Consider the following 27,341-nt stretch of genomic DNA (forward strand, 5'->3'; position numbering starts at 1 on the left):
GTGATGTTAGAGCATAAATAAAGTATAGTAGAGTGGTTTGAGAGTTATACCATCGAAGGTAATCATTAATACCAAGATTTGCCAAGAATTCTCGTCGACACAAAAGTTCAGCCACTAGAACTTGGAAGGGCGAAAAAAAAAACAAGGGTAAGTAGGCCTGAAAATAAAGTTTTAATAAAACCTTTCTAAAAACAGTATACCCCCTCGCCGTAAAACAAGTATAGTTTCCAAAATATACATATTACGTGTAACAATGATATACGCTCTAGTATTACAATCACGTGAAGATTGACGCTATGCGCAACACATACAAGTCCTAATTGCCTATAACAATCTAGGACAAGACTGACATCTATAATGGATCCAAAGTGAGCGTATGATACGATGTGCACATACACATGAAAGACTAGCCCTGGCCCGAGCGTATACTAACACCAGTGCAGCAAACTATGAGCATATAACATAAATATAGTCATGCCATAGTGATTCGATAATTCTAGCCAACATGACATTATTCACGGTCATAAATATAATTAAGGCATTAATAACAATACGCATACCTGTGCATCCCGTAGGATGTAGCATAACGTCGTAATTTCTATCAATGCGCTAAATCTTATAAACCTCACGCTAATCTAAGTGTAGTGTAGAAAACTCTTTATGAAATGTATAAATGAAAACTAACAAGTATATATATTAATGGGAAAAGTATTTTCCATTGATTGAAAAATGATAAGTTTACATAGTGTGTATATATATACTAGGCTTGCTTTACACACTTATGCTGACAGATTCTAACTATCTAATCAATTATTGACAGTTATAAACAATCTAACAAATTACACAGCAAGCTAAGATTTATCTTTCACACTTTGATCCTTAATGTGCCCCCTCAAACTGAACTGAGGTACCCGAAGAGAAAGTTTGCTTCTGAGAAAAAGAAATCTTGGTTTTGGCAAGGATTTTGTACATACACCTGCAATTTGATCCTGAGAGCAGATAAAGTGCACAGAAATAGCTTTGGGAAGAACTTGTTTTCGGATATAATGATAATCAATTTCAAAATGCTTTATTCTTGCATGAAAAACTGGATTTTTAGCTAAGAAAATTGTAGAGATGTTATCACACCATAGTTGGGAGAGGTGCTGGGAGAATTAAACTAATATCAACTAACAGCTTACAAATCTAGGTGATTTCTGCAGTTGTGTTGGCCAATGATCAGTACTCAGCTTCTGTAGAAAATCTAGCCATTGTTGGTTGCTTTTTAGCACTCTAACTGATGAGAGAATCACCCCAGTATATACAGAAACCACTAGTACTTCTTCTGTCAACAGAACACCCTGCCCAGTCAGCATCAGAATAAGCATGAATACTAAGAGATTTAACACATTTAGGAAACCAAAAACCTAAATCAAGAGAACCCTTGAGACATCGCATGATCATTTTGACTGCTTGAAGATATGATTGTCTCGAACTATGCATAAATTGACACATAAGGTTCACTGCAAATGAAAGATCAGGCTAAGTCTTAGTCAAGTATTACAAACCACCAACTAAAGCTCTATACTCAGTAGGATTAGAGAGTAATAGAGAAAAATAATCTAAATTAGAGGTACTCAAGGTGTGGTAGAGGGCTTATCACCATCCATCTTAGCTTTCTGCAAAAAATCAAGTATATACTTTGTTTAAGACAGAAAAATCCTTTTGGAAGACCTCTTGACTTCAAGTCCAAGAAAATAATGAAAGAAACCAAGATCTTTGATATGAAACAAGGAACTGAGATGAGTAATAGTAGCTTGACAAGCTTAAGAAGAGGGCCCTGTCATTAATATATCATCAACATACACCAACACAAACACCAATGTAGGATCCTTTTTAATAAACAATGAGTGATCATTTTTAGAACCAATGAAACCCATAGAATTTAAAACACTTTGCAACTTGTCATACCAAGCTCTTGAAGCTTGTTTCAATCCATATAGAGACTTTTGTAAATGACACACATGAGTTGGTTTAGTTGGATCTTCAAAGCTTGAAGCTTGCTTCATGAAAACATCTTTAGAAAAAGTACCATGGAGAAAAGCATTACTATCATCAAGTTGGCTTAAAAACCAATCAAACTGAACTGCTATGGTCAACAGAAGCCGAATGGTAACAGGCTTTCCAACTGGGCTGAAAGCATCTGTGTAATTTAAACCTTCTTGTTGGTGAAACCCCTTGGCCACTAATCGAGCTTTATAACGATCTATGAAACCATCAACCTTCATTTTTACTCAAAATACCCATTTGCAGTCCACAACATTTTGAGATGGATGAGAAATAACAAATTTCCAAGTCCCGATTTGAATAATAGCATTGAATTCTTCTTGCATAGCTTATCGCCACTATGGTGGTTTGGAAGCTTGAAGATAGGTAGAGGGCAAGTAATCTGGGGAGACATGTGAAAGTAAAAGATGTTTTGTGGAAAGAAGGGGTTTGGGTTTATAAATCCCTGCTTTGGATCTAGTTTGCATGGGATGAGTGTTTGATAGAGGTTTGGATATAATAGGCTAAGTGGATGATGAAGGGATAATGGTATATGATGGTGGAGGTGAAAAATTATGGGATGATAAGGGTGAGGGTATGACAGAAAGAGATGGAAGGGAAATGGAGCATGTAGGCAAGAAACATGTAATTGAGGAAAAATGAGGGTAGTAGGAATAGTAGGTGGGGATACTGATGTTGAACTATGAGGAGATGATGAATCTGGAACTTTGGAATGAAAGGGAAATGTAAACTAATCAAATTGGACATGTCTAGGGATGTAGACTTTCTTAGTATGCAAGTCAAGACATCTATAGCCTTTATGATTAAGGCTAAAACTAATGAAGACACAAGCTTTACTTTTAGGCTCCAATTTAGATGAAGTATATGGTTTTAATCAGGGAAAACAACTGCAACCAAAGACTTTAAGTGAAGTATAATCTAGGGGTTTTTTAAATAGTACCTCCCAAGGTGAAGAATGATGCACAGAAGGCAATCTATTAATGAGATAAATGGCTGTGGAGAAAGCCTCAACCCAGTATACATGTGGAACCAAGGAAGCAACTAAAAGCTTCGGGCAGTTTCAACTAAATGCCTATATTTGCGCTCAGCACACCCATTTTGTTCTAGGGTGTGAGTGCAACTCAATTGATAATGAATACCATTATCCTAAAGATAAGAAATGAACACAGAACTGAGATATTCTCCATCAGAGTCAGATCGAAGTGTAACAATTTTATTGCCCAACAAATTTTCAACGAGAAGCTTGAAATGTACAAATGTAGGAAACACTTTAGATTGACATTTGAGAGGAAAAAACCAAGTGTACTTAGTGAGATTATTAACAAAGATGATGTAATACCTATATCCTGTAACAGAAGGAACTGGTGAAGGTCCCCACACATCTGTATGCAATAGTTCCAAAGGTTTACAAGTAATACTAGTTACAGACCCAAAAGAGAATTTAGAACTCTTGCCTAGAGCACAATTAGAATAGAAAGACTTGGTTATACTAGTAGATATAGGAATGTTAGATGTTGAAGATAACTTATTCAACACTTTGACAGAGGGATGTCCCAAGCGTTGGTGCTAAACATCTTGAGATGCATTGATAAAGGCAACAAACACATGTTGATTTCCAGTTAAGAGGGTAAAAGCCATTCCTCACAGGACCTTTAAAAAGTATCCACTCTGAAGAAAGATCTTTCGTAGTAAAGTGAAAGGGATCAAGGTAAATAGAGCACCAATTATCAATGGTATACTGATTTGCAAAGAGTAAATCTTATTTCAAATCAGGAGGATGCAATACATTATTGAGATTAAATGTATGAGCATGTGTATGAATTTTAGAAGAGCCAAAATTAAGTATAGGCAAACCTTTGCCGCCACCAATATAAACTTGTTCTGGACCATTGTATGCCTCTGGATTTTAGAGATTGGCATATGAATTTGTCATGTGAGAACTAACACCTAAATTAAGAATCCAAGTAGGAGAGCTAGATTGAGAAGACTTGGCACTTGCACACATGGCAAACTGAGAGGATTTGATGCCAAAATTAGGATTCATGCGCTGAGGACATTGAATTGCTTCATGATTATATTCTCGATAGAGTTGATAGTAAATCCTTTGTCCATAGCGGCCTTCACGATTGTAGGTTTGGCGTGGATTGGTTGGACGAGTGTAATTCTGGCGCTGATTATTAAATTGATAATTGGAGAAATGTCGATCCATTCCACGAGATTGAAACTGCCTAGGGTTAGAAAAAGCATGATCCATTCCACGCCCTTGGTGTGAGTTGACATTGTTGAAGTTCTGAGTAACAAACGCCTGAGAATTAAGGTTTTGCAATGGTGTAGGTAGAAGGCTAGGAGAAGATGATCTAGAAGCTGAATGAAATGCCTAAAAAGAAGATGAAGGCATTGATTTCTTTCGATTTTCCAATTGAATTTCTTTGCTTGCTCAGCAACAATCCATAAACCTTATCAAGAGTCATAGACAAAATTGAATTGCATCAATGAAGGAATCAAATTTAGGAGGAAGATCGTGAAGAGTCACCTAAATCAACTCATAATCCTCAACCGGAGCACCGACATTCACAAGAGCATCATCAATTTCTTCAATTTACTGAAGATAAATTGCAGCAGGAGAATCACTTTTTGTAATATTGCGAAGTTGAGAACAAAGTTCATCAATGTGAGATTGAGAAGTGGCTGCAAGACACGATTCAAGCTTGGACCAAAGATCGCAAGCAGATGTGACTCCTATCGTGTATGAAATCAGTGACTCAGAGTTAGTAGAATTGATCTAAATGAGAATGTTTTGATCATTCTCAAACCAGGCATTGCTTGCAGAATCACGAAGAAACTTCGGGGGAGAGCCGCCATGGATCTATCAATAATTCCAGTGAGATTGTACCGATGAAAGATCGGAGCAAAGAGAGCGCTCCCAGTGAGGTAATTTATTGTAGTAAGCTTAATTGGAACAAGCGATCTAATATTCTGAATCGTGATGGACGTGATCGAAGAAGTGCTAGATGAATTAGGGCACAAAATCTCAATAGGGAGGGGATGAACTTGAGAACCAGAATCGGAGGATGAAGAAGGTTGAGCTGCCATGGTTAGGGTTTTGAGAAGAAAAGCAGAGGAAGAGAGAAAGAAAAGGGATCGGGAGAATGTCGTTAGATAGAGGCGATTGATACCATAATGGGAAAAGTATTTTCCATTGATTGAAAAATGATAAGTTTATAGAGTGTATATATATACTAGGCTTGCTGCACACACTTTTGCTAACAGATTCTAACTATCTAACCAACTATTGATAGTTATAACCAATCCAACAAATTACACAGCAAGCTAAGATTTATCTTTCACACTTTGAGCCTTAATATATAATACTATATAAAAGAAAAGACCCACTCATAGATCACGTTATCGAGTCAAACCTGTTCGAAATAGAATAGTTGAAGTCCCTAATAATAATCGCACCTAAGCCATAATATTAGGACCCATTAGTAAAACTCCACTAAAACAATTAAATTTGGGAAAACGGAGTGAAATTTTGGAATCAAGGCGTCAAAATACGCTAAGGAGGGTCCCAGGCAAATTTTGTAAAAAGTCAACGAGAAGATTGACGGTCAACCCAAAAAAGTCAACTAAGACGCCTTGGTGGTCAACTACATTAAAACTTTGGAATTTCACTAAATGGATGTCAAAAACGGACTTGGGGCATCGAAATTAGCCTAAGAGGGTTCCCGAGAATATTCCGAAAAATCAACCCAAGGAATATTCTAAATAATATTCTAAGAATATTCTGAGCCCATTTTGGAACTGGGCTGGGCTGGGCTGAAACATCAGCCCAAAGGTTTGGGTTGGTTGGGCTAAAGGTTTGGGCCAAGGACTTTGGACCGGGTTTTGGGCCTATGGCACCAACATGGGGTCCTGCCGTTGTTGGAATTGGTCGGAAAAGAGCTCGAAGCTGCCGGATTTCTGCCAGAATCTGGGGTGATTTCCTTCCGAACTGATCTGCACTAAACTTCGACATTTCTCACAAATAACCCAAAATCTGTCATTGGTTCATTGGAGGAAACACAACATAGTGACCTCTGTCGTTGTTGAGGTTCTAATGATTTGGTCTGGGTTTAAGACATAGGAAAAGGTGACGATGGTGGCGCTGGTTCACGGGAAAGGATGAGACTTGACGTCGGAGTTGACAGAGAAAGGTGGTAGTCGACTTCTTTGTATTTGCAGGGAGAGATTAGAGAGAGAGTCAGGAGAGTGAGAGAGTGTCCAAGGGTGGAGGAGAAGATGCCACGGGGCAAGAAAGTAGAGGAGAGTTTATGTGGGTGTGGGCCCTACGGCCAGAAAAATTTATAAAATAATAAAATATCCTGTCAAAAAATATTAAAGTAGTAAGTTACCCATAAATTCAAATTACAAAAACGCTTTCAAGTTTTGTAGTTCCGTAAATCCTCTGTTGTAACTCCAATTTTGATCCGCTTGCGCCTATGCATTCGTGCCGTCAAGTACTTCGAGAATATGGTAAATTAATAGCCCATACGCGTCATGAAAGGATGGTCAACGAAAGTCAATGCTATTGCCTCTAGAGGCATGTTCGTCAATTCACACTTTAAAATTTATAAAATCGTAGAATTAGGGACAGGTTGTCACATATATAAAGGGTGCATCTCGAAATAGTTAAACATCTAAGATACCAGAGCTTTTGTGGAAAATTTCAGATCTGAAACGGACTCTGTGTTTGAAAGAGAGAAATAAGGGTATATGTTTGGGGAAAGGGATCCTCTCCGGATCCATTCTACCAAAGCCTACCAATCAACAAATTCGGACCATTGAAATTTTATCCAATGACTAAAAACATTGGCTCCTTTAAATAGTTATAATAACTTTAGCCGTTTGATCAAAATTAATGGTCCCGAATTTGTTGATTGGTAGGATTTGGTGGAAAGGATCCGGAGAGGATCCCTTTCCTATGTTTGGAATTTTGAAAAATTCATTAATAAACAATGTTCACCCACATCTTGAAAAATAAAAGCTAGTTGGCAGGCAAGAAAGTGAGAGAAAATTTTACCCGAATGATCAAGGGTCGTGAGTAGACCTAGCATTTTAGAAATGACTCATTAACCTAACCCGACCCACTCGTTAAATTAGTATTTGAGTGGAAGCTTAATATGTCGGATCGCTAATGGGTGAACTCGTTAAATAATGGGTCATTTTGGGTCAACCTGCCAGACCTGTTAACACCCATTATTTGAGGGTGTTTGTGCTTAGCAATAACAAAACCTTTTGTTGACTCTCGTTTCGCACTATGCGAATCACTCTCTACTTTTGGCTGTGTACCCTCAAGTCCTTTGCTTTTGGATCCTTTGGCTCTCTACCCTTTCATGCCTTACTTCTGGGCTTCTGGCTCCTTCTCGCCTTCTACTCTCTCTACTTTACCCTTGATTATATAGTACTACAAATCTTCCATCTTAGCCTCTATACTTGATTAATAGAGAAATGAGTACTTTCTTTACATGTTTATCCAATCAACGTTCTTCTTTGATCTTCCTGTAGATACCATTTCAGAGTTTTGGAGTTTTGGGTTTTCTTCCATGGCATTGAATTCATTCATGTTTGTCATTAGTTCAATCATGAACTAAATTCTTTTGCCAGGGCTACGGTGTACTCTTATCATATACATATAATTCTTGTTTTTTATATTAATCTCAGTTGTTTTCCATGTTGAGTAATTTTTATTGTGCTTTGTTGTTATCAAATAACTTGTCCATTATTTGTATGAAGAACTAAATTGTGACTGATAGGTTGAGTTTAGTATATTGATTATCATAACAATTACCATGAATTCAAAGCTGAGTAGACATACTGGTTACGATTTATGTAGTTTTGTATAATTATTCATTGAGCGTAAAGGCTTTCGATTATCTATATGTGGCTAGACATAGCATGGCTAGATAGTTAGAAACACGGTTAATATATTCTGACAGGAAATATTGACGAATCAAGGGATAACTGCTAGCAACATGAGAATAATTTGATGTTAATATGAAGAACATGGTCAGATGGGATTGAGAATGAGGAACCTAATGTCCTAGTGTTTCCATACACTAATCTTTTATAATTCATTCACTTTTTCTTTGTCTTTGATCAATTGTTATTTTTATTTGTGTTTCGTTCCTTTGCATAATTTAATTTGTTAACGTAAGTCTTCTTTTATTTAACTTTAGTTTGAAGTTAATCACAATAGTAATTTTAGGTTAACCTGATTCTTGTTAGAACGACACTTTACTTATCATTATATTACTTGGACAATATTGTACACTTGCAATTATCACAACACAACCCATTTATTTCCACTTGATGCTTTAGGTTTTCATGTTAATTTACAAACAATATTAGAAAATTAGAAGTCGAGTATAATAATCATTGTTATAAGTAGAGAGTAATAGTAATAACATATAAGTAGAGAGTAATTGTTACACTAACGCGATGAATTAAGTGAATGGTCGCGCGAAAATAGCTTCAAAAAAAATTAAAAAAAACCTGTTAAACGAAGAATCGTGTTGCGGAAGACAACTTTACACGACTGCCTAACATCATATAACATATGAACTATAATTGTACACCCATATTCCACGTAGACCGTCACACTAAATATATCTCCTACTCTCCACAAACTCAGCCAACAAAGACAACCCTTATGTGGAAGATGAGGGTTTAGCAACATAGTAAAAGCAAGTAGAGTCAGACACAAAAGAAAGAAGACCCATCACCTACCCACGGATTATAAAGTAGAAATAAAAAAACTGAAACCGAAAACTTCGAAAGCATCATAGAGAGAATTGCATGACGCATGCAGGCGCGTGGGTTTTCCCACGACAGAAAAGCAAGAATAAATAAATAAAACCCAATTTGCCTGTTGCCCTCTCTTATTTTTGGCAATTTTTTATTATTTCTTTTCTTTTTCTATACTCGGATGCCACTTTTCCTCTGACTCTCTCTCTCTTTCTCGCTCTCTCTCTCTCTCTCTCTCTCATGAGTTTTTTCTTGTGATCCTCGTCCCCCTCTCTCACTCTCTCTCTCCCTCTCTCCTTCACCCACTCTCTTTCTCCCTCCCCTCTCTTTCTCTCTCTAGATACAAGTTCCCTGAATAAAAATAGAGTCTTTGGCTTTTTTGCCTCCTCTGTTGAATACAATGAGCAACCCAGAAGAAGAGAGGGCTTCAAACATGCAGTCTGTATTCTCAGGTCACTTTTCCCACTTTATATTTCCCATTATTTTTCTATTTTTCTTCATATAAATTTGGTGGGTTTCACTCTTTTGCAGTTGATTTGTTAGTTTTATTTACTTTATGATTTATTCCACAATGTATGTCATCACAAAAGTATTATTTGCATCTGAGTTCGCTTTTCTTTTATATTTGCCTCTCCCTATTTTAGAACACATAAATATTGCTGTTATCCCCAACGTATGTTGCCCAATGCCAAATTTTTTTGAATAATTAGGTTATGCTGATGATTCAGGTTATGATTTTTCTGGGTTTTGGGGTTTTTTCTATTTTTTTAAATAATCAGACATGGCCGTTTGCTCTTGCTAGTAAGTCTTTAGGGAGACACTGTTTGGAATGACTAATGACGGCAACCAGCATTGCCTGTTGTAAAACTTTGTTTGCCCTTGAACAATTATAACTCATTGATATTGTGGTAAAGCTGTTTTGTCATAAGTTATTTTTTTCGATAAGTTTTGTGAACTCGGAATCCTAATGGGGTTTTAGAATGAAGTTTATGTTTCTATGGGAGTTGACGCTGAAATAGTAGTCTGTCGTTTGTCATTGTCAAATGACTAATTTCTGTTGATATATTTGAGTTATACGACGATATATCTCCAGAAGAACAGTTGTGATTTGAGAGCTACTTGTTTTATAAGAACGAACAACTTGTCTGGTGGGGTTGTAGCTCGTGTGGTACGATGTATTTTAGTCACACTGAAGGAAAGAGTTCGAACCTCTCCATTAATTTTCGTTGTGCCAAAAGGAACCAGAGTCCACATGTGAACACTATTTTGGCAAAGTTTACCAAAATTAAAGGGCTATCTCAGGTTCAAGCCTGTTGGTGTCCCTTACAAATTAAAACTTACCTGGCAAAAGAAAGAAACAACTTATGGTTGAACAAATTTGGAGAAGACCAAAGAATATGTTAACGAGTTATTTTGCAGTAAGCTTAGTTGTGGCTGGATTCCCTTTGGTACTTTGTCAGTGCATGGATATTCATTTTCAGTCTGAGTGTGGTTGATTTATATGAACACCGAAGATAAACCATGAACGTGAATCGTATATTGTTCTGTATGAGTAACTACTAGGTTTCAGTGATTATGTTCAACATTTTCTTGGCTGCAGATAATCTGTAATTTCATCTACTTGTGTTATAAAACATAAGACACCTGAAATTCAGTTTGACATTTGATTTTTTATTTCCTCAGGTTTTGTACTCGGCCCTGAAAAATGTAGCAGCCTAAGCTTGGGAGAAAAGAGAGAACTAGTCCGAGAGATTGCCAAATGGTCAAAAGATGCCCCAGAGATTCTAAGTTCCTTTACCCGTAGGGAACTTCTTGAAATTATCTGTGCCGAGATGGGTAAAGAAAGGAAGTACAGAGGATATTCAAAATATCTAATGATACAGCAGCTTCTGAAGGTAATTGATTTGAATTCCAAGAGCAATACTAATAGTAATCCTGAAGTTGCTCCGGCCAAAATTCAAACTGGAAAGAAAAGGAAAAGGGAAGCTTCCTTTCAACCTCTCTCTGACACAGGTCATGTTTCTCCGGTGACGACTAAAGAAGGAAATCCTAAAATCCAAGTTTGTCATAATGTAGCATGCAAAGCTGCCTTTGGGTTAGAGGAGTCTTTTTGCAAAAGATGTTCTTGTTGTATCTGTCAACTTTTCGATGATAACAAGGATCCTAGTCTATGGTTGACCTGTGGCTCTGATTCTGCTGATGAGAATGGTCCATGTGGAATGTCATGTCATCTGGAATGTGCTCTAATGCATGAAAAATCTGGCTTTATGAAGAGCGGGTGCTGTCCAGAATTGGATGGAAGCTTCTATTGTGTTGCTTGCGGAAAGGTTAATGATATAATGAGGTAATAAATATTTTTTAAGTACCTGTGACCATTTAATCTCAATTACTTACTCTTAACTGCATTGTATGATATTATGATGCTAGTCGTGTATGTCTTGGTCAGTACAGAGTCCCAACCTAGAAAAACCAATTGCCTATTTATCAACTTTAAAGACATCTACAGGTGTTGCGTTTGTGTGCCTGTGCACGCATGCACACACAAAGGTATGCGGACAGCAAATGCTACATATTTTGCTTCTCCGATGTAGCAGTGATCGAACACTACAGAATCTACCAAGCTATCTCTTAAGTACATAGGAAATGGCACACTTTCTACAGCTAGAAATGAAAGATGTAGGTCATGATAATTCCTTCGAAGTATATAGAAACAACATTTTTTTTTAATATGTCACCTGTATATGTTTTTGTTGGTAATATTTTTGGTTACAAACTATTCTGAGAAAATTTAAATCAATCCACAACAAACTGAAAACTAGAAGTAAAACAGTTAGACTATCAATTTATTCCAAGGAAATATTTTCATTGATACGAATGTAGCAAATGGTTGGTAAGGATGAGGTTGACAATTCAGGTTATTTGACCTAATCTAGAATGAAAAATATTTCACTTTTCTTCAATTGCCAAATAAAGCTGTTTGCTAATTAGATGGTTGGTTTTGTTTACAGAACCTGGAGAAAACAATTGATGATTGCAAAGGAGGCTAGAAGAGTGGATGTACTGTGTCTACGAATTTCTCTATCTTACAAAATTCTTTTAGGAACGAAGAAATACCAAAATCTGCAGAACACGGTAGCAACTGCCATGAAAAAACTGAACAATGAAGTAGGGCCTCTGGAACAGGTCTGTGCAAAGATGGCACGTGGAATCGTAAACAGGCTCTCTTGTGGTGCTGAAGTTCAGAAATTGTGCAGTTCAGCATTGGACACGTTTGACACAATGTTTTCTGTTCCTTGCCCTGTCCATGCAGAAAAGGAAGAGCAAGCCAGTAAGTTATTGTTTCGTTGTTTTCAATAATTTGAAGTCTGCATTCACATATGCAGCATCTAGATTGAACACAGCACCATGCATTTCATTTTATATGAGTTACGTCTGACCCTCTGACTGCAGTAGGGAATGAAAACTATTCGCTGGTATCGTCACCCTTGTTAGTTAAGTTATAACCAATTCATATATAGTTATTGTTCACTGATGTTACTTAATAACTCTATTGTATCAGCTTGCCGCATCCAGTTTGAAGACTCATCCCCGACTTCTGTTGTCATTGTGCTAGAATATGAGGACCAACTTTTTAACAACTTCTTGGGTTGCAGGCTGTGGCATCGTAAGTCTGATGCAAAGGATTACCCAGACCAACCCTCTTTCATTGTTTTGAGGCCTGAGAAGAAATTTAGCATCACCGATCTCCATCCCTCATCTGAATATTTCTGCAAGGTTTCTCTGTTTAGCAACTCAGGAATATTGGGTGTTTGGGAAGCTAAATGGGTCACGCCTGCATCCTATGATAGCTCTGTTGTGTCAGAGACAAAACGAAGGGAAGACAATGTAGTAGTTGTTCAAAATCATTCCCAAGCTGAATCAACCAATTCTAGTGACATCAAATTAACTTCTGGAGCCCATCCCGCAAATCTTCAGTTATCAGATGGCATTGGCAAGAACCAGAGCAAACGTCTCTACTCGCTGCTTCCTTTAACTGAAACTGTTTCTTTGATCAAAGATGCAGTTTCTCCATTGACACCTTGTAAATCTAACGGAATGCGCAAAGTACCAGTTTTCAGATGTGCAAAGCGAGCAGAGGAAAGTGATTACGACTACTCTGTGAGAGCAATCAAATGGTTAGAGTGCGAGGGCCACGTAGATGAAGATTTTAGAGTAAAATTTCTGACTTGGTTCAGTCTGAAAGCAAATGTGCAAGAACGAAGGGTGGTTAGAGTATTCGTGGACACCTTCATCGATGATCCATCAAGCTTGGCCGGTCAGCTCATTCACAGCTTCGTGGATAAGATTTGCTGCCAGCAAAAGGAAAACCAATTTCTCAGCATGGGTCTTCCACAAGGTTGTGCCATTAAATTTTGAACAAGGGGATCAGCTTTATGCGAAAATGTCTAGTAGTAGGTAGGACATGGTTTAGAAATGTAGGTCTTTTTTTTCCTTCTGTTTTATGTTTTGGTTGAAGAAATGTAGGATGTTCAGGGAAACGGGAAACATAGTCATCTGCTTGATCGAAAAGGGTTAAGCTCTTAAGCTCTTTGGTATTAAATGTCCTACCCTTCGCCTTTGGGTGAGGGTGGACACGTTGCATCCTACAATGTCTTACTCTGAGGAGCTAATATCGAATAATCCTCAAATTTTGTTTTCTTAAGAAGGGTGAATTGTCAATTTAGCCCATGAATTATCACTTGAGTGAAAATTAGGTTCCTAAATTATTTATTCGGAAAAATCAATCATTGAATTATAAAAATCTATCAATTTCATCCCTAATATTAGATTTGAAATTACGATATTCAATTTTCCGTCAATTTAAATCATGTTACTTGTATGTGATACACATTGGAGGGTAGATTAGTAATTTTTCATAAAGAAATAGTGTGTGAAGTCAACTTCAGAGGATAAATTTTTGTTTTTTTTTTTAACAAACGACATTATCTACACTAAGGGAAAGTGGAGGGTTAAGTTTCATAATGGGCTAACAATAAATTAGACGTTAGATTTGTAACTTCTATGAAATGTTAAGGGCTTAGAAGCAAGAGAAGGACGGTATTAAGTATGTCAAATAACTTAAGTTGACGAAAAAATTGGATAAAATAATTTTGAATATAATAGTAGGGATGAAATTTAGGGACTTATTTTACCGAAAAATAATAATTCAGAGCCTAATTTTTACTTAGGTAATAGTTCATGGACTAAATCGACACTTTCCCATAAAAAGAAAGTTGCAACTTTTCAACCAATTTTTTTTTTATTTTTTATTTTGGCACGAAATTTAATCAATGTCTTTTGAAATGTAATGAAAAGTCACATGTGGTCATATGATTATGCAGAAGTAATATTTTCCGATGAGGTGCAAACCAAGACACTGTTTAACTCCGATATTCTTAGCAACCATTTCAAGCCGATCAACATAAAGACAAATGTCACAAAAGTGTTTTTACGTGGTCTCTCTAGCATTACATTTTTTTTTTATATTTAAGATGTACTGTTTTCTTAATTTGTAACTCGAAATTTGCGTTTCTAATGGGTAAGATGTGCTATGGCAGTCAGTAGTCGCAGACATAAACACAACTGATTTATCAGGTCTTATGTAATTCCATTTATTACCGGAGGATATACATTCTTACATATAGGCTAGTGATCGATCAGGTCGAACAAATTCAACCAGATCAAGTTGGTTTTTGGTTTGTAACCCAAGCAACATCCTCGGCTTTAAGAAAATGGCAGATGGGAACGGTTCCTCGCTCAACGTTGAGCTCTTTGAAGGCATAATGATTTGGGTACCATTGAGATGTATCTTGATGACAGGCTGCTACTGCTTTGGCTTTCGATCCGTCAGCTCCTTGCAGAGGCACCACATAAGTCGTCGTTTTTTCAATTGAATGGCAGTAGAAGACGGCATACGCATAGCTCATCTTATGACACACCATGATGTTGCTGGCTGCCAGCCTCTTCGCTCCATCTACGGTTATTGTGTACTTCTGCATCGGGGCAGCTCCTTGTTCCACCTCCGTTGCGATTGCTAGAACATTTTTTGATCCCAGCGTGGAGGTGGCAAAGTCGATCATCGACTCTAACGAGGTTACACATTGTTTTGCTTCGTCACTCGCGCCTGGACTGTCACAATTTTGAATGGTTCCCTTAATCAAATCGGCTTCATCAGACCCCGGTTTCACTGATAATTTGTCCAGAATTTCTGGCAGTTGGCTTGAACTGAAGGGGATCCTCTCTGCAGTTTTTCGGGACAGGAAAGGTATGGTGCTAGAATTTCCACTTCCAGCTAATCGGTAATTCATTGCCTTTCCAGGATGAAGGTCCTTCTCCAAGAAGAAGATTGTTCGGTTTGGGTCGACTTCAACTTGTGTTAGACTTTCAGCTTCTGCGGGATCATCTGCAATATCGGCATATTTCACACAAAATGGAGCGTTCTCTGCAGCATCATTCTGGAAACGGGCGTTCTCATCATCTGAATCTTTCGAATACGCCCAATTCTCTTCCTTGTGAACTGGGTTGTGAAGAATAACGCTCCCTTTGCCAACACTAATGAAGTCTGCAGATTTAATTAGCAACAACATAAATGATAAATCGAAAATAAGTAAGATTATGAGTCTAAGAGCATCAGTAAATTAACGGTGGAAGAGGCCGATCGAACTCTGTCTATGAGAGCGTATGAGTTGTGTATATATAATATACTATTTACCAGGCATGACGAGTTGGCTGAGAGATTTCGGCATTGGTGTGTTTGGGAGGACGGAGTTCCAGTAGCGTTGAGGTGCTGGTATTGGTAAGGCAGCAGCATGGCTTCCCACCAGTGTGAGCTGCATGCAACATTTGAGATCTTATTGTAAGATTTTATAGGGTGAGTGTGATCAAACCTTTGTGTATCTATATAGATAAAGGGAGAAGGCCATTTTGGTGAAGCATTCAAAAATGCCAAGAAAGCCCCTTCGTTTTCTTCACAATTGAAATCAAGGGCTGAGATTCAAACGTTAAAACCAAAGCTATATATCTTCAGCTTTATATCAAATATCAAATCTAAGGATGCATAAGAGCAACCATGCATTTCTCGGTCACCAGGTAACCAAATGTACAAATCTGCTAAAATAATATCGAAAACTAAAGTTCCAGAGCTCACTTACAGTGAGAAAAACAAAGATTCTGGAGAGGAGAAACCCCATCATGAAGACTAAAGAATCAACAAATGTTGCAATGGAACAGAAAACTCAGAGAGATGGATGGTAAAACAGTAGCAGATCGGTTCTGTACTTATAGGGGGAGTGAGTGAACCCAGCAACAGCAACGTAGAGCATGCATTGCGTGGTGTAAGTTGTCGGGATTAGGTGTAAACATGTAGCCTCTTCCATTGCCTCGTGTAAAGTTTCTTCAGTAAGATGAACCAGGCAACAGCAACGTAGAACATGCATGCAGATGTAGTTGAAATGGCCTGAGCCTTTTCTTCTTTTTAAGATAAGGTAGTTGTATTTTTGTGGGGGAAAATGGATAGTTGAATTGCATTAATTTTAAGCTGTAATTTTGGAGAAATTTTTAATTGTGACGGGAATACAAGTAGTACATCATGTGTTTTAATAAGAGTGGTGGGAAATTTTATTTTTTAAGTTATTAACTTTTTAGCACATATATCCCACTACTTGTATAATGACACGTAGTGTACCACCCAATGTACTGGTCACACTGAAAAATCTCTCGTAATTTTGCTTGAAATTTTTCTTCTTTATAAGTTTCATTTATGTGGGTAAAACAGAACTAGAATGAAATAATACTTGCATTCTCTTTTGGGATAAGCTCATTCTGCTACTTGCAAATAACGTATCTTCATCGTAGAAATTTTTATATTCGGAATTGTTTTCATTTGAAAATTATCTCTACAAAAAAGTCATTCAAATTGGAGAGCATTTAGTCATTCAAATGTATTAATTAATAATGAATTGCCCATTTATTTGATACATTTGGATGACTAAACGATCTTTCATTCAAATGATTTTTTGCAAGGAAGAACTTCAAATCAATATTAAGTAATTGAATGGTTTCGATTAAGAATTTCTATAATGAAGATACATTATTTGCTAGTAGGAAAATGAATGCAGGTATTATTTATATAAATTTGGATTTTTATTTAGGATTTTTATCACAAATAGCCTTTGAGATTGATCAAACTCATCATTTTGGTCCCTAACTTTCAAACTTAATCAATGTTGTCCCTGACATTAACAACCGTATATCAATTTGGTCATTCTGTTTAGATTTCTTCAACTATTTTGTTAGTTTGTACATGAGACCTACAAATCCAATAAAATGGTGACACGTAGATTACAGAAAATAAGGGGTTTTATCACAAATGATCTCTAATATTGATCCAACTCTTCATTTTGGTCCCTGAGTTTCAAAAATCGATGAATTTGGTTACTGACTTTCACTACCGCACATCAATTTAGTTATATGATTAAATTTCGTGCGGTAGTGAATGTCAGAGACGATAATGATTGATTTTTAAAAGTGAGGGGCCAAATGATGAGTTTCACCAATCTAAACGGAATGACCAAATTAATTTGTAGTAGTGAATGTTAGGAACGACATTGATTGCTTTCGAAAGTAAGGGACCAAAATAATGATTTGATCAATCTTAGGGACTATCTGTGATAAAAATCTTTTTAATTATGAGTGGTGTTCAGTCCACCCCATTGTCTTATCATTTCACCCACTTTAAAATATAAATGTCAATGACAAATATCTTCTCTTATAAAATGACATTTAAGAGCATCTCCAAAGGAGATGTCAAAATATCCAAATTAGCAATAACAGTACCAAAAGACAACATTAATGTTTTCCAACCGAGAAGCCAAATCTGATGTGGCATGACATGTAATGACATCTCTTCCTCTTGCTATCAAATTTGACAGCACCTTCAGATTTTTTTAATTAATTATTAAATGTTCTTTATTAATTTTTTATTGGTTTAAAGCATTATGGTTTTGTTTCTTTTCATTCCCAATGCAAAGAGAATGCATATGAATTTTTATTTTATGTTTAAAATTTGGTATATTGGTTGGAGAGTAAAACTTTAAAAGATGTCAAAATACCACATAAGCCTTCAAATTTAAATTTTAAGTTTAAAATTTAACGGTCTAAGGACTTAAACAATAATTACTAACATTTTGCCATATCAGCATTTGTCGAAATAGCAGAAAAAAAAGAGAAAAAAAAATTTAAAAACTCACCCTACTGTACAAACCCTACCAATCTACATCCGCACGCCTCCCTCACGGCAGCGTCGATGCCAGCTCCTCCCTCTTCAAATTCCGTTTCTCTCATGACGAGTTGCAGCCTTAATCTAATTCCGGTGAAATGGAGATTGTGTACATCAAAGGGAAATATATGGATGGAGCCGTGGAGGTGCGTGGTTGTGAGCCCATTACCGTGCTGCGAAGGTTGGCGTGGGTGTTGCCGTGTTGGTGCGGCTGAAATTTTGGGGGTCTAATCTAAGTGGTGTTTAGATACAAACTTGTGTAAATATATTCACAGAAAATAAAATTTAAAGAACTTAAAGATATTTAAAAGGTTATAATTGGGTGGAAAAATTGTGACATCCCACATTACCCAGGGGAGTGATCCTTAAATGTATATTTTCATCCCTACCTAGCACGAGGCTTTTTGGGAACTCACGAGCAACTTCCCAGTGGGTCACCCATCATGGGATTGCTCTAGCCCCCTACTCGCTTAACTTCGGAGTTCCTACGGAACCCGAAGCCAGTGAGCTTCCAAAAGGCCTCGTGCTAGGTAGGGATGGGAATATACATTTAAGGATCACTCCCCTGGGCAATGTGGGATGTCACAATCCACCTCCCTTAGGGGCCCGACGTCCTCGTCGGCACACACGCGGCCAGGGTTAGGCTCTGATACCAAATGTCACATCTCGGCCCGGGACGGATCACTTCCCGGGCCCGCTCCACCACCGTAGCACGATATTGTCCGCTTTGGGCTTACCATTCCCTCACGGTTTTATTTTTGGGAACTCACGAGCAACTTCCCAGTGGGTCACCCATCATGGGATTGCTCTAGCCCCCTACTCGCTTAACTTCGGAGTTCCTACGGAACCCGAAGCCAGTGAGCTCCCAAAAGGCCTCGTGCTAGGTAGGGATGTGAATATACATTTAAGGATTACTCCCCTGGGCAATGTGGGATGTCACAATCCACCCCCCTTAGGGGCCCGACGTCCTCGTCGACACACACGCGGCCAGGGTTAGGCTCTGATACCGAATGTCACATCCCGGCCCGGGACGGATCACTTCCCGGGTCCGCTCCACCACCGTAGCACGATATTGTCCGCTTTGGGCTTACCATTCCCTCACGGTTTTGTTTTTGGGAACTCACGAGCAACTTCCCAGTGGGTCACCCATCATGGGATTGCTCTAGCCCCCTTCTCGCTTAACTTCGGAGTTCCTACGGAACCCAAAGCCAGTGAGCTCCCAAAAGGCCTCGTACTAGGTAAGGATGAGAATATACATTTAAGGATCACCCCTGGGCGATGTGGGATGTCACAATCCACCCCCCTTAAGGGCCCGACGTCCTCGTCGGCACACCACGGCCAGGATTATGCTCTGATACCAATTGTCATATCCCGGCCCGGGGCAGATCACTTCCCGGGCCCGCTCCACCACCGTAGCACGATATTGTCCGTTTTGGGCTTACCATTCCCTCACGGTTTTGTTTTTGGGAACTCACGAGCAACTTCCCAGTGGGTCACCCATCATGGGATTGCTCTAGCCCCCTTCTCGCTTAACTTCGAAGTTCCTATGGAACCCGAAGCCAGCGAGCTCCCAAAAGGCCTCGTGTTAGGTAAGGATGAGAATATACATTTAAGGATCACCCCTGGACGATGTGGGATGTCACAAAAATAGTGATGTTATTATTTACCTTTTAATAGTGGGTGAGAAGATAAGAGGATGGAGTGGACTTAGTACCACTTTTATTTATTTTGCTATCTTTGACTGACGGGACCTCCAAAAATGATGTGAAAAAAAAATATACAAATTAATGTTTTCACTTACATTTTCATGCCAAAATAGAAAGGGAATTATTATTAGCATTCTTAAAATCTCATTTTACACTTCAAATTTTTTATAATTAGAAAGAAAAATACACTTATAAGAAGTGTAAAGTGAAATTTTTAGAATGCTAATAATAGTTCCCAATAAAAATTGTACATTTCATCGATTGCAGAGCTTGCCAGCCAACTGAAAATGTAGAATGCCCGTTCCAAAACATGATAACATATACTTGGAAAAAAATATGCTCTTAATAATCCATGGGAGATAAGATCGATCTTAGCCATTGAAAGTGGAGATATTTAATTGTTTAGAAAGTGTGTCTAATTGTTAGAGATCTAATATCCATGGGTTTTAAATTCTAACAAGGCTAAACACCCAAAAATAAAAAATAAAAATAAAAATAAAATAATCACGAGGCTAAGTGGTCTCAACGGAGTCTACCTTGCCAAAAAGAGACGAGCTTGATCGAAATCAAATGAACCAATAAAACACAATAAACACAAGTTAATCAGTTCATCAGCCATAAAATTCTTAAAACGATAAACATGACAAAGTTTATAAATATAATTCATGTGTAACAGCTCACGAGTAACCTGTACTACTAATTCACCAAGAAACCCATTCTGCCACGGAATTTCCAATCCCAAAATTCGTATTGTTTTTTGCAGTTAGGATTAGAGGTTAAGTTGCATATATATCATCAAAATTTATTTTTCTTTCATTATTTCAAATTGAAAAGCAAAAGGGTATAGTTTGTCACTTTTTACCACGTTGTTGTTGCCATGCCTTTTGCTGCTTGGAGATTGTTGTAGTGTGTCACTTTTTACCCTTTTGCCGAGTTTTAAAGGATTTCTTCCCCCTTTTGTCGAGTTTTGGGGAAGTTTTATTTTTCCTTTGCTTGATTTGTGCCACTTGTCATTGATGACTTGCCTATTTGTGATAAGTTATATGCCACGTGGAGTTTTGTGATGCATCATTTGTATGCAATGAAATTTACATGTCTACAAATGCCCCCACTTCAAGGCCCATAGGACACATGCTTTGAAGTCCTGCAATGTGAATGTTCTAACTCAAGGGTCGTCGAGACTTGATCTTTAATTAGTTTGCTTCTTCAAGGGCCGTAAAGGCGTATTTCTTGAACGAGATATTTCTTCAATGGCCGTTGAGTCGTATTTCTTGAATTAAAATGATAAATTTTGTCAAGGAACGTTGAGGTGTATTTCTTGGAGGAAAGATTTCTCTAAGGGCTATTGAGGCTTGATCTTGAATGAAATGAAAATTTAATTCAAGGGTCGTAGAGGCTTAATCTTGAATGAAATTTTTCTTCAAGGGCCATAGAGGTTTGATCTTGAATGAAATGAAAATTTAATTCAAGGGCCGTAGAGGATTGATCTTGAAAGAAATGAAAATTTTCTTCAAAGGCTGTAAAGGCTTGATTTTAAAAGAAATGACATTTTTCTTCAAGGATCGTAGAGGCTTGATCTTGAAAGAAATGAAAATTTAATTCAAAGGCCGTAGAGGCTTAATCTTGAATGAAATTTTTCTTGGGCCGTAGAGGCTTGATCTTGAATGAAATGAAAATTTTAGGCTTAATCTTGAATGAAAATTTTGAAAAAATGGATAAATCGGCACATACTTATTGTGCGTATTGATTCTCCATAATTTTTTTGACAAAATACATTTGGTGTATTTTGGGACTTGAATTTTTTACTTGTGGGTATGGAAAAAAAAATGTTTTTCCTCCCTTAGGTAGGAATCTCCTTCAATTTTGGTAATGAGGGTGATTTCCTTCCACAGAAAGGTTTTGGAAAGATTTAATGCTTGTCCTTGGGTGAGTAGGATTTGCATGTTTTTTTCCCTTCCCTTTTTCTTCCACGGCAAAGTGGGTATTTTCCCTTTTGGTTTAGGAAACTTGAAGACTTGTCATTGGTTTAGGAAACACGTCATCTGACTTGCACGCCAAGTTTAAGGTCGATTTCTCTTGAGGAAAATTTTGTAAAAATATGAGAAACGTAGCTTTATCTCTTATCTTTTCAGGCATATATCGCACACCACTAGGAAAAATCGGGAAAGCCTTCAACTTGTCATTTTTCCGCTACTGTTGACATGCATTTTGCTGCTTAGAGCATGTTGTAGTGTGTCTCTTTTTACGACGTGGTGCTGTGCAAAAGACTACAACGGGATTTCGCTATGTAGTGCCTTTTGGTCACAGTTTTCCCTTGGTGATGAAGTTGCCATGCAATGCAAGAAATTGCTTGCGTAATCACTGCGAGGTTGCGTAATGCGATTGTGTAGCATTTTGGTTTTCTTTGCTACTGCAGCGTGCTTTAAAGGAACGTCTTGTAGCTACCTTTTTTACTATGATGCTCAAACTTTGTCATCGTCATCCTTCGACGTTCACTCGGTTTGTCTCACATGTCTTTTGCTTTAGCGAGGCAATCTTTTTTTTTTCTTCTTCTTCTTGTTCCACCTTATGCTTATGTTGTCTTTTTTTTTTTTTTTTTTTTTTCGTTGCAGCCATGGTATTTTTCAAGTGCTTTAAGAGCAATACCATCACTATTCTTGCGAAGGAAGGTGATTCGCAACATAGTGGAACGCGTTGAAACTTTGTGCGCCGTTGACTGGCCCTAAGACGCTTGTTTTTCCTGCAAAAGACAACTCAATGCATATCAAGTCGTGGTCTTCTAAAGTATCTTGGAAGGTGACAGATTTTGGTCGACCAAATACGAAGAAGAAGGCATGTATGTCGAGGAAATTTATCTTGAATCCTTCACACCATGTTCGTGGCAATTTGTCGGCTTTGTTCGAGCTTCTTAGTGATCGCATCTGTAATGGAGCTATGACTTGGAATAGAACCTTGTCGACTACTGGAGAAGTCGTCTTTTTTTTTTTTTTTTTTGCTCATTTTGTAATACGACTTTGTAACTTAATTCTTTTTTTTAAAGAAATAAAGTATTCATATTTTGAATTTGCTCTTTATTCTTCAAAGTGTTTGTGTTTTTGTTAATGATGTGACTGTACTTAAAGTTTTGAAGTTTCAAGTTGCCTACGTGCCCTCAGTTAAGGAAAGATCAAGTCATGACGTAGTTCAAAGGAGTGATGGATTGTTTTTTTATGGTTTTGATGATTTTAATGGTGATTTTGATGGTGATTTTGATTTTTGTCGTACACAGTTTATGCTCTTGTAGGCCGGGAGCGTTGAGTGTCGCCTTTTAAACTCGTGCGAACAAGGAGTGTTGAGTATCGCCTTTTAAACTCGTGCGAACAAGGAGTGTAGAGTGTCGCCTTTTAAGCTTGTGTGAACAAGGAGCATTGTTCTGTTTTAGGGGTAGTAGCGCTTTAAAATCTGCCATTGATAGGGCTGATCTTTAAGCTGTATTCCGAGGAGCATTATATGTTGCCCTTTAAACTCATGCGAACAAGGAGCATTGTATGTCGCCTTTTAAACTCGTGCAAACAAGGAGTGTTGAGTGTCGCCTTTTAAGCTTGTGCGAACAAAGAGCATTATGCCGTGTGCAGTTTAGGCTTATGCATCGAAGAGTATTGTGCTGTGTGCAGTTTAGGCTCATGCAGGCTAGGAGAATTGTGACGTGTGCAGTTTAGGCTCATGCAGGAGAGGAGCATTGCTTGTTTGGTTTTAGGGGTAATAGCGCTTCAAGAATCTGCCATTGATGGGGCCGATCTTTAAGCCGTCTTCCACCATGATTAAGTAGGTGCCGTTAGTGTAGACCTCTTGTATTATGTAAGGTCCATCCGACTTTGATGTGAACTTGCGCTTTGTTTTGTTAGTTATGATGATAGGCCTTCGTAATGCCAAGACAAGATCTTCAGTTTGGAAAGACCTTGGGTGGACCTTCTTGTTGAATGCCTTGGATAGCTGTGCTTGGTAGCATTTTATGTATTGTTGAGCTTCAAGCCTTCGTTCGTCGTGTGCTTCCAATAACTCTTGAAGTCATAGCTTTGCATTTTCCTCTTCAGTCAAGCCTTCTTATATAGCCATCCTTAGTGAAGAGATTCGACTTTCGAGTGGCTGAACAACTTCCACACCATATATGAGAGAATAAGGTGTAGCTTAGGTAGGAGTTCTATGTGTAATCTTATATGCCCAAAGTGCTTCGCTTATTCTTTCGTGCCAGTCTCTCTTTGTTCGGCCAATTACCTTCTTCAGGAGGTTACACAACATTTTGTTGAATGCTTCCACAAGACCATTGGTCAAAGCATGATACATGGAAGACTTGTGCTGCTTGAATTTTTATTTCTCGCAGAACTTGTCTATAAACCGGTAGGAGAACTGTTTTCCGTTGTCAGTGATGATGTAGCGAGGCACACCATATCGGTGGATGATATGCTTTTGACTTCTCTTAGGGGTACGGCTTCAGCCCACTTGGAGAAGTAATATGTTGCAGCTAGGATGTAAGCTTTTTATGCAGATAACTTTAATGTGAATGGTTCTACAACGTCCAATCCCCATGCGTCAAATGGTCATGAAGCAACCGTAAGGTATAATGGCTCAGGCGGTTGATGGATGAAGTTGGCGTGGAATTGGCAGGCTTGTCACCTTTTGGCGTATTCCAGGCAATCACTCCCCTGGGTGATGTGGGATGTCACAATCCACCCCCCTTAGGGGCCCGACGTCCTCGTCGGCACACACGCAACCAGGGTTAGGCTCTGATACCAAATTGTCACATCCCGGCCCAGGGGGGACCACTTCCCGAGCCCGCTCCACCACCGTAGCACGATATTGTCCACTTTAGGCCCCGACCACGCCCTCACGGTTTTGTTTTTAGGAACTCACATGAGAACTTCCCAATAGGTCACCCATCCTGGGAGTGCTCTCGCGCGCTACTCGCTTAACTTCGGAGTTCCAATGGAACCCGAAGCCAGTGAGCTCCCAAAAGGCCTCGTGCTAGGTAAGGATGGGAATATACATATAAGGATCACTCCCCTGGACGATGTGGGATGTCACATTCGTGGTCCTATTTCATACTTTGACGGTCAGTTTCATATTTTGTAGTATAGCTAATTGGTTTTAGACCTAATTTTGTTGTAGTTTAGCGTACCCTTTTTTTTTTCTTTTTTTTCAGTGAAAGTGTGCCGTTTGTAATACTTTTTTTGAATATGTGATTAGTTATGGAAGATTACAACAAACATGCAATTCTGTGTAGTACATATATACATACATACATACATACATACATATATATATATATATATATATATTTGGATGCTCAGATTAATTCAAAAACATATTACAACATAGACACCAATGTATAAAAATTATATAATATTTCAAAGATGTAACTATTACCGTTATCTAATTGGTGGTGTTTGTAACAATAGAGTCCTCTACATAGGACATGTTCTCTAATTTAGTGGCTGCTTGGTGGCAATTGAGGTTTGCCACCAATGTTAGTGTCCACTCTTGACAATAGACACCAATGAAAAGGTGTCTTTTAGCCAAATTTCTAGTGTGAGCTACATGCAACATTACAAGATATTAAAGAAAGCGATGAACTTCGAAAAATATGAGTTCAAACTAAAATCATGAGTTCCGCTCTCATAGTCGAGGCATGATTTTGATATCAAAGGTTGAGATTCAAACATTAAAACCAAAGCTATTTATCTTCAACTTTGTATCAAATATCAAATCTAAGGGTGCATTAGAGCGACCATGCATTTCTCGGTCACTAGGTAACCGAATGTACAGTTCTGCTAATATCGAAAACTAAAGTTATGGAGCTCACTTACAGAGAGAAAAATAAAGATTCTGGAGAGGAGGAACCCATCATGAAGATTAAAGAATCAACAAATTATGCAACGGAAGAGAAAACTCAAACAGATGGATAGTAGAACAGTAGCAAATCGGTTCTGTATTTAAAGGGGGAGTAAGTGAACCCAGCAACACCAACGAAGAGCATGCATTGCGTGGTGTAAATTGTCGGGATTAGGTTTAAACATGTAGCCTCTTCCATTGCCTCGTGTAAGGTTTGAACCCAGCAACAGTAACGTAGAATATGCATGCAGATGCAGTTGAAATGGCCTGCGTTTTTTCTTCTTTTTAAGATAAGATCGTTGTATTTTTGTGGGGAAAATTGAGAGTTGAATTCAGTGCATTAATTTAAATTGTATTTTTGCCTGAAAATTTTCTTCTTTTTAAGTTTCATTTATGTGGGAATTAAAAATAGAAAATTAATAATACTTGCATTTTTCCTTTTTAGATGAGCTCATTCTTCTACTTGCAAATAACGTATCTTTGTAATAGAAATTTCATATTCGGAACTGCTTTTATTTGAAGATCATCCTTACAAAAAATCATTCAAATTGGAGAGCATTTACTCCTCCAAATGTATCAAATAAATCAACAGTAGTGTGGGTGTAAGGTAACATATTAATAATGAATTGTCCATTTATTTGCTACATTTGGATGACCAAATGATTTCTTATTTAAATGATTTTTTGCAAGGATAATCTTCAAATGAAGGTTAAGAAATTAAATAGTTCTGATTGAGAAAATTCTACGATGAAAATATGTTATTTGCAAGTGGAGAAATGACTTCAAGTTTTATTCATATAAATTTGAAAATTCATTTATTTTTCTCTCTTTAATTGGTGGGATCTCAAAAAAAATGTGGAAAAAACAAATTTATATTTTTAGGGTTGTTTTATTAACACCTCACATATTGTTGAATACACCCCAAATACTAAATGCACCCCACATACTAAATGCACCCCACATTCAATTTTTCAATCAAAATTATCTCAATACACCTCACTAATTTTTCCTGTATTACCCTCACACCCCACACTTTCTACATACAAACCCCACATTCTTCACATACATTTAACATTCCGTCATTGTTCGTTCTCTCCACACCTCCAAATTTCAAGACTCTTGCAAAACATGTAAATGCTAATGAGGTTGACTACATGGCATTCGATTGTTGGTTTATGTTACTGGGAGAGCACAAATCCACAATTTGCAACCCTCTCTGTTACTCATTTAGAGTCAATCTTACAAAATTTTGACCCAAAAAGGAATGACACATGGTGAACTTTTATCTTTTTGAAAATTATAGTGGGTTCAATTCTTTTTACTGTAAAAAAATTTAAAAGAAAGCTGTCAAGCTTACCACTTGGAGAAAAAATTGTTTATATTATAACTGATTTATTCATATTTTTTCAAAATTGTAATGGGAACAATTATAATGGGTTCAGTTATTACATTTTTTTTTTTTTAGGGTTTAGGTTTCTATCAATTTGGGAGTTTCTGTGAATTAGGGGTTTTTAAGATTTTAGGGTTATGATTTAGACATCTATGTAAGAACGTACAAACAGATGAAAATTTTCATATTAGTAAATAATTTTTGTATGGTGTGTATTCAATTTTTTAAA

The 27,341-nt window shown here is 37.6% G+C and overlaps 2 protein-coding genes across 2 annotated transcripts; one reads left to right on the top strand and one right to left on the bottom strand.

Moving 5' to 3' along the window:
* Positions 1-9,046: 9,046 nt before the first annotated feature.
* Positions 9,047-13,416, top strand: LOC103964934 (VIN3-like protein 2). Its single transcript, XM_009377931.2, has 4 exons — positions 9,047-9,284; positions 10,516-11,176; positions 11,841-12,160; positions 12,392-13,416. Exons 1-4 carry the CDS (start codon positions 9,233-9,235, stop codon positions 13,246-13,248), a joined length of 1,890 nt encoding a protein of 629 aa, XP_009376206.2. The 5' UTR covers positions 9,047-9,232; the 3' UTR covers positions 13,249-13,416.
* A 235-nt stretch (positions 13,417-13,651) lies between these two features.
* On the bottom strand, positions 13,652-15,707 carry LOC103964969 (BURP domain protein RD22). The gene is made up of 2 exons (XM_009377983.3): positions 15,584-15,707; positions 13,652-15,433 (listed from the first exon to the last, which is right to left on the bottom strand). The coding sequence occupies exons 1-2, from the start codon at positions 15,705-15,707 to the stop codon at positions 14,553-14,555; spliced, it is 1,005 nt and encodes a 334-aa protein (XP_009376258.2). The 3' UTR covers positions 13,652-14,552.
* Positions 15,708-27,341: the final 11,634 nt, after the last annotated feature.

This window comes from the organism of the source record quoted next, unplaced genomic scaffold, assembly GCF_019419815.1.
Source record: "Pyrus x bretschneideri cultivar Hongxiangsu unplaced genomic scaffold, Pyrus_bretschneideri_v1 Contig17, whole genome shotgun sequence".
NCBI lineage: Eukaryota > Viridiplantae > Streptophyta > Magnoliopsida > Rosales > Rosaceae > Pyrus > Pyrus x bretschneideri.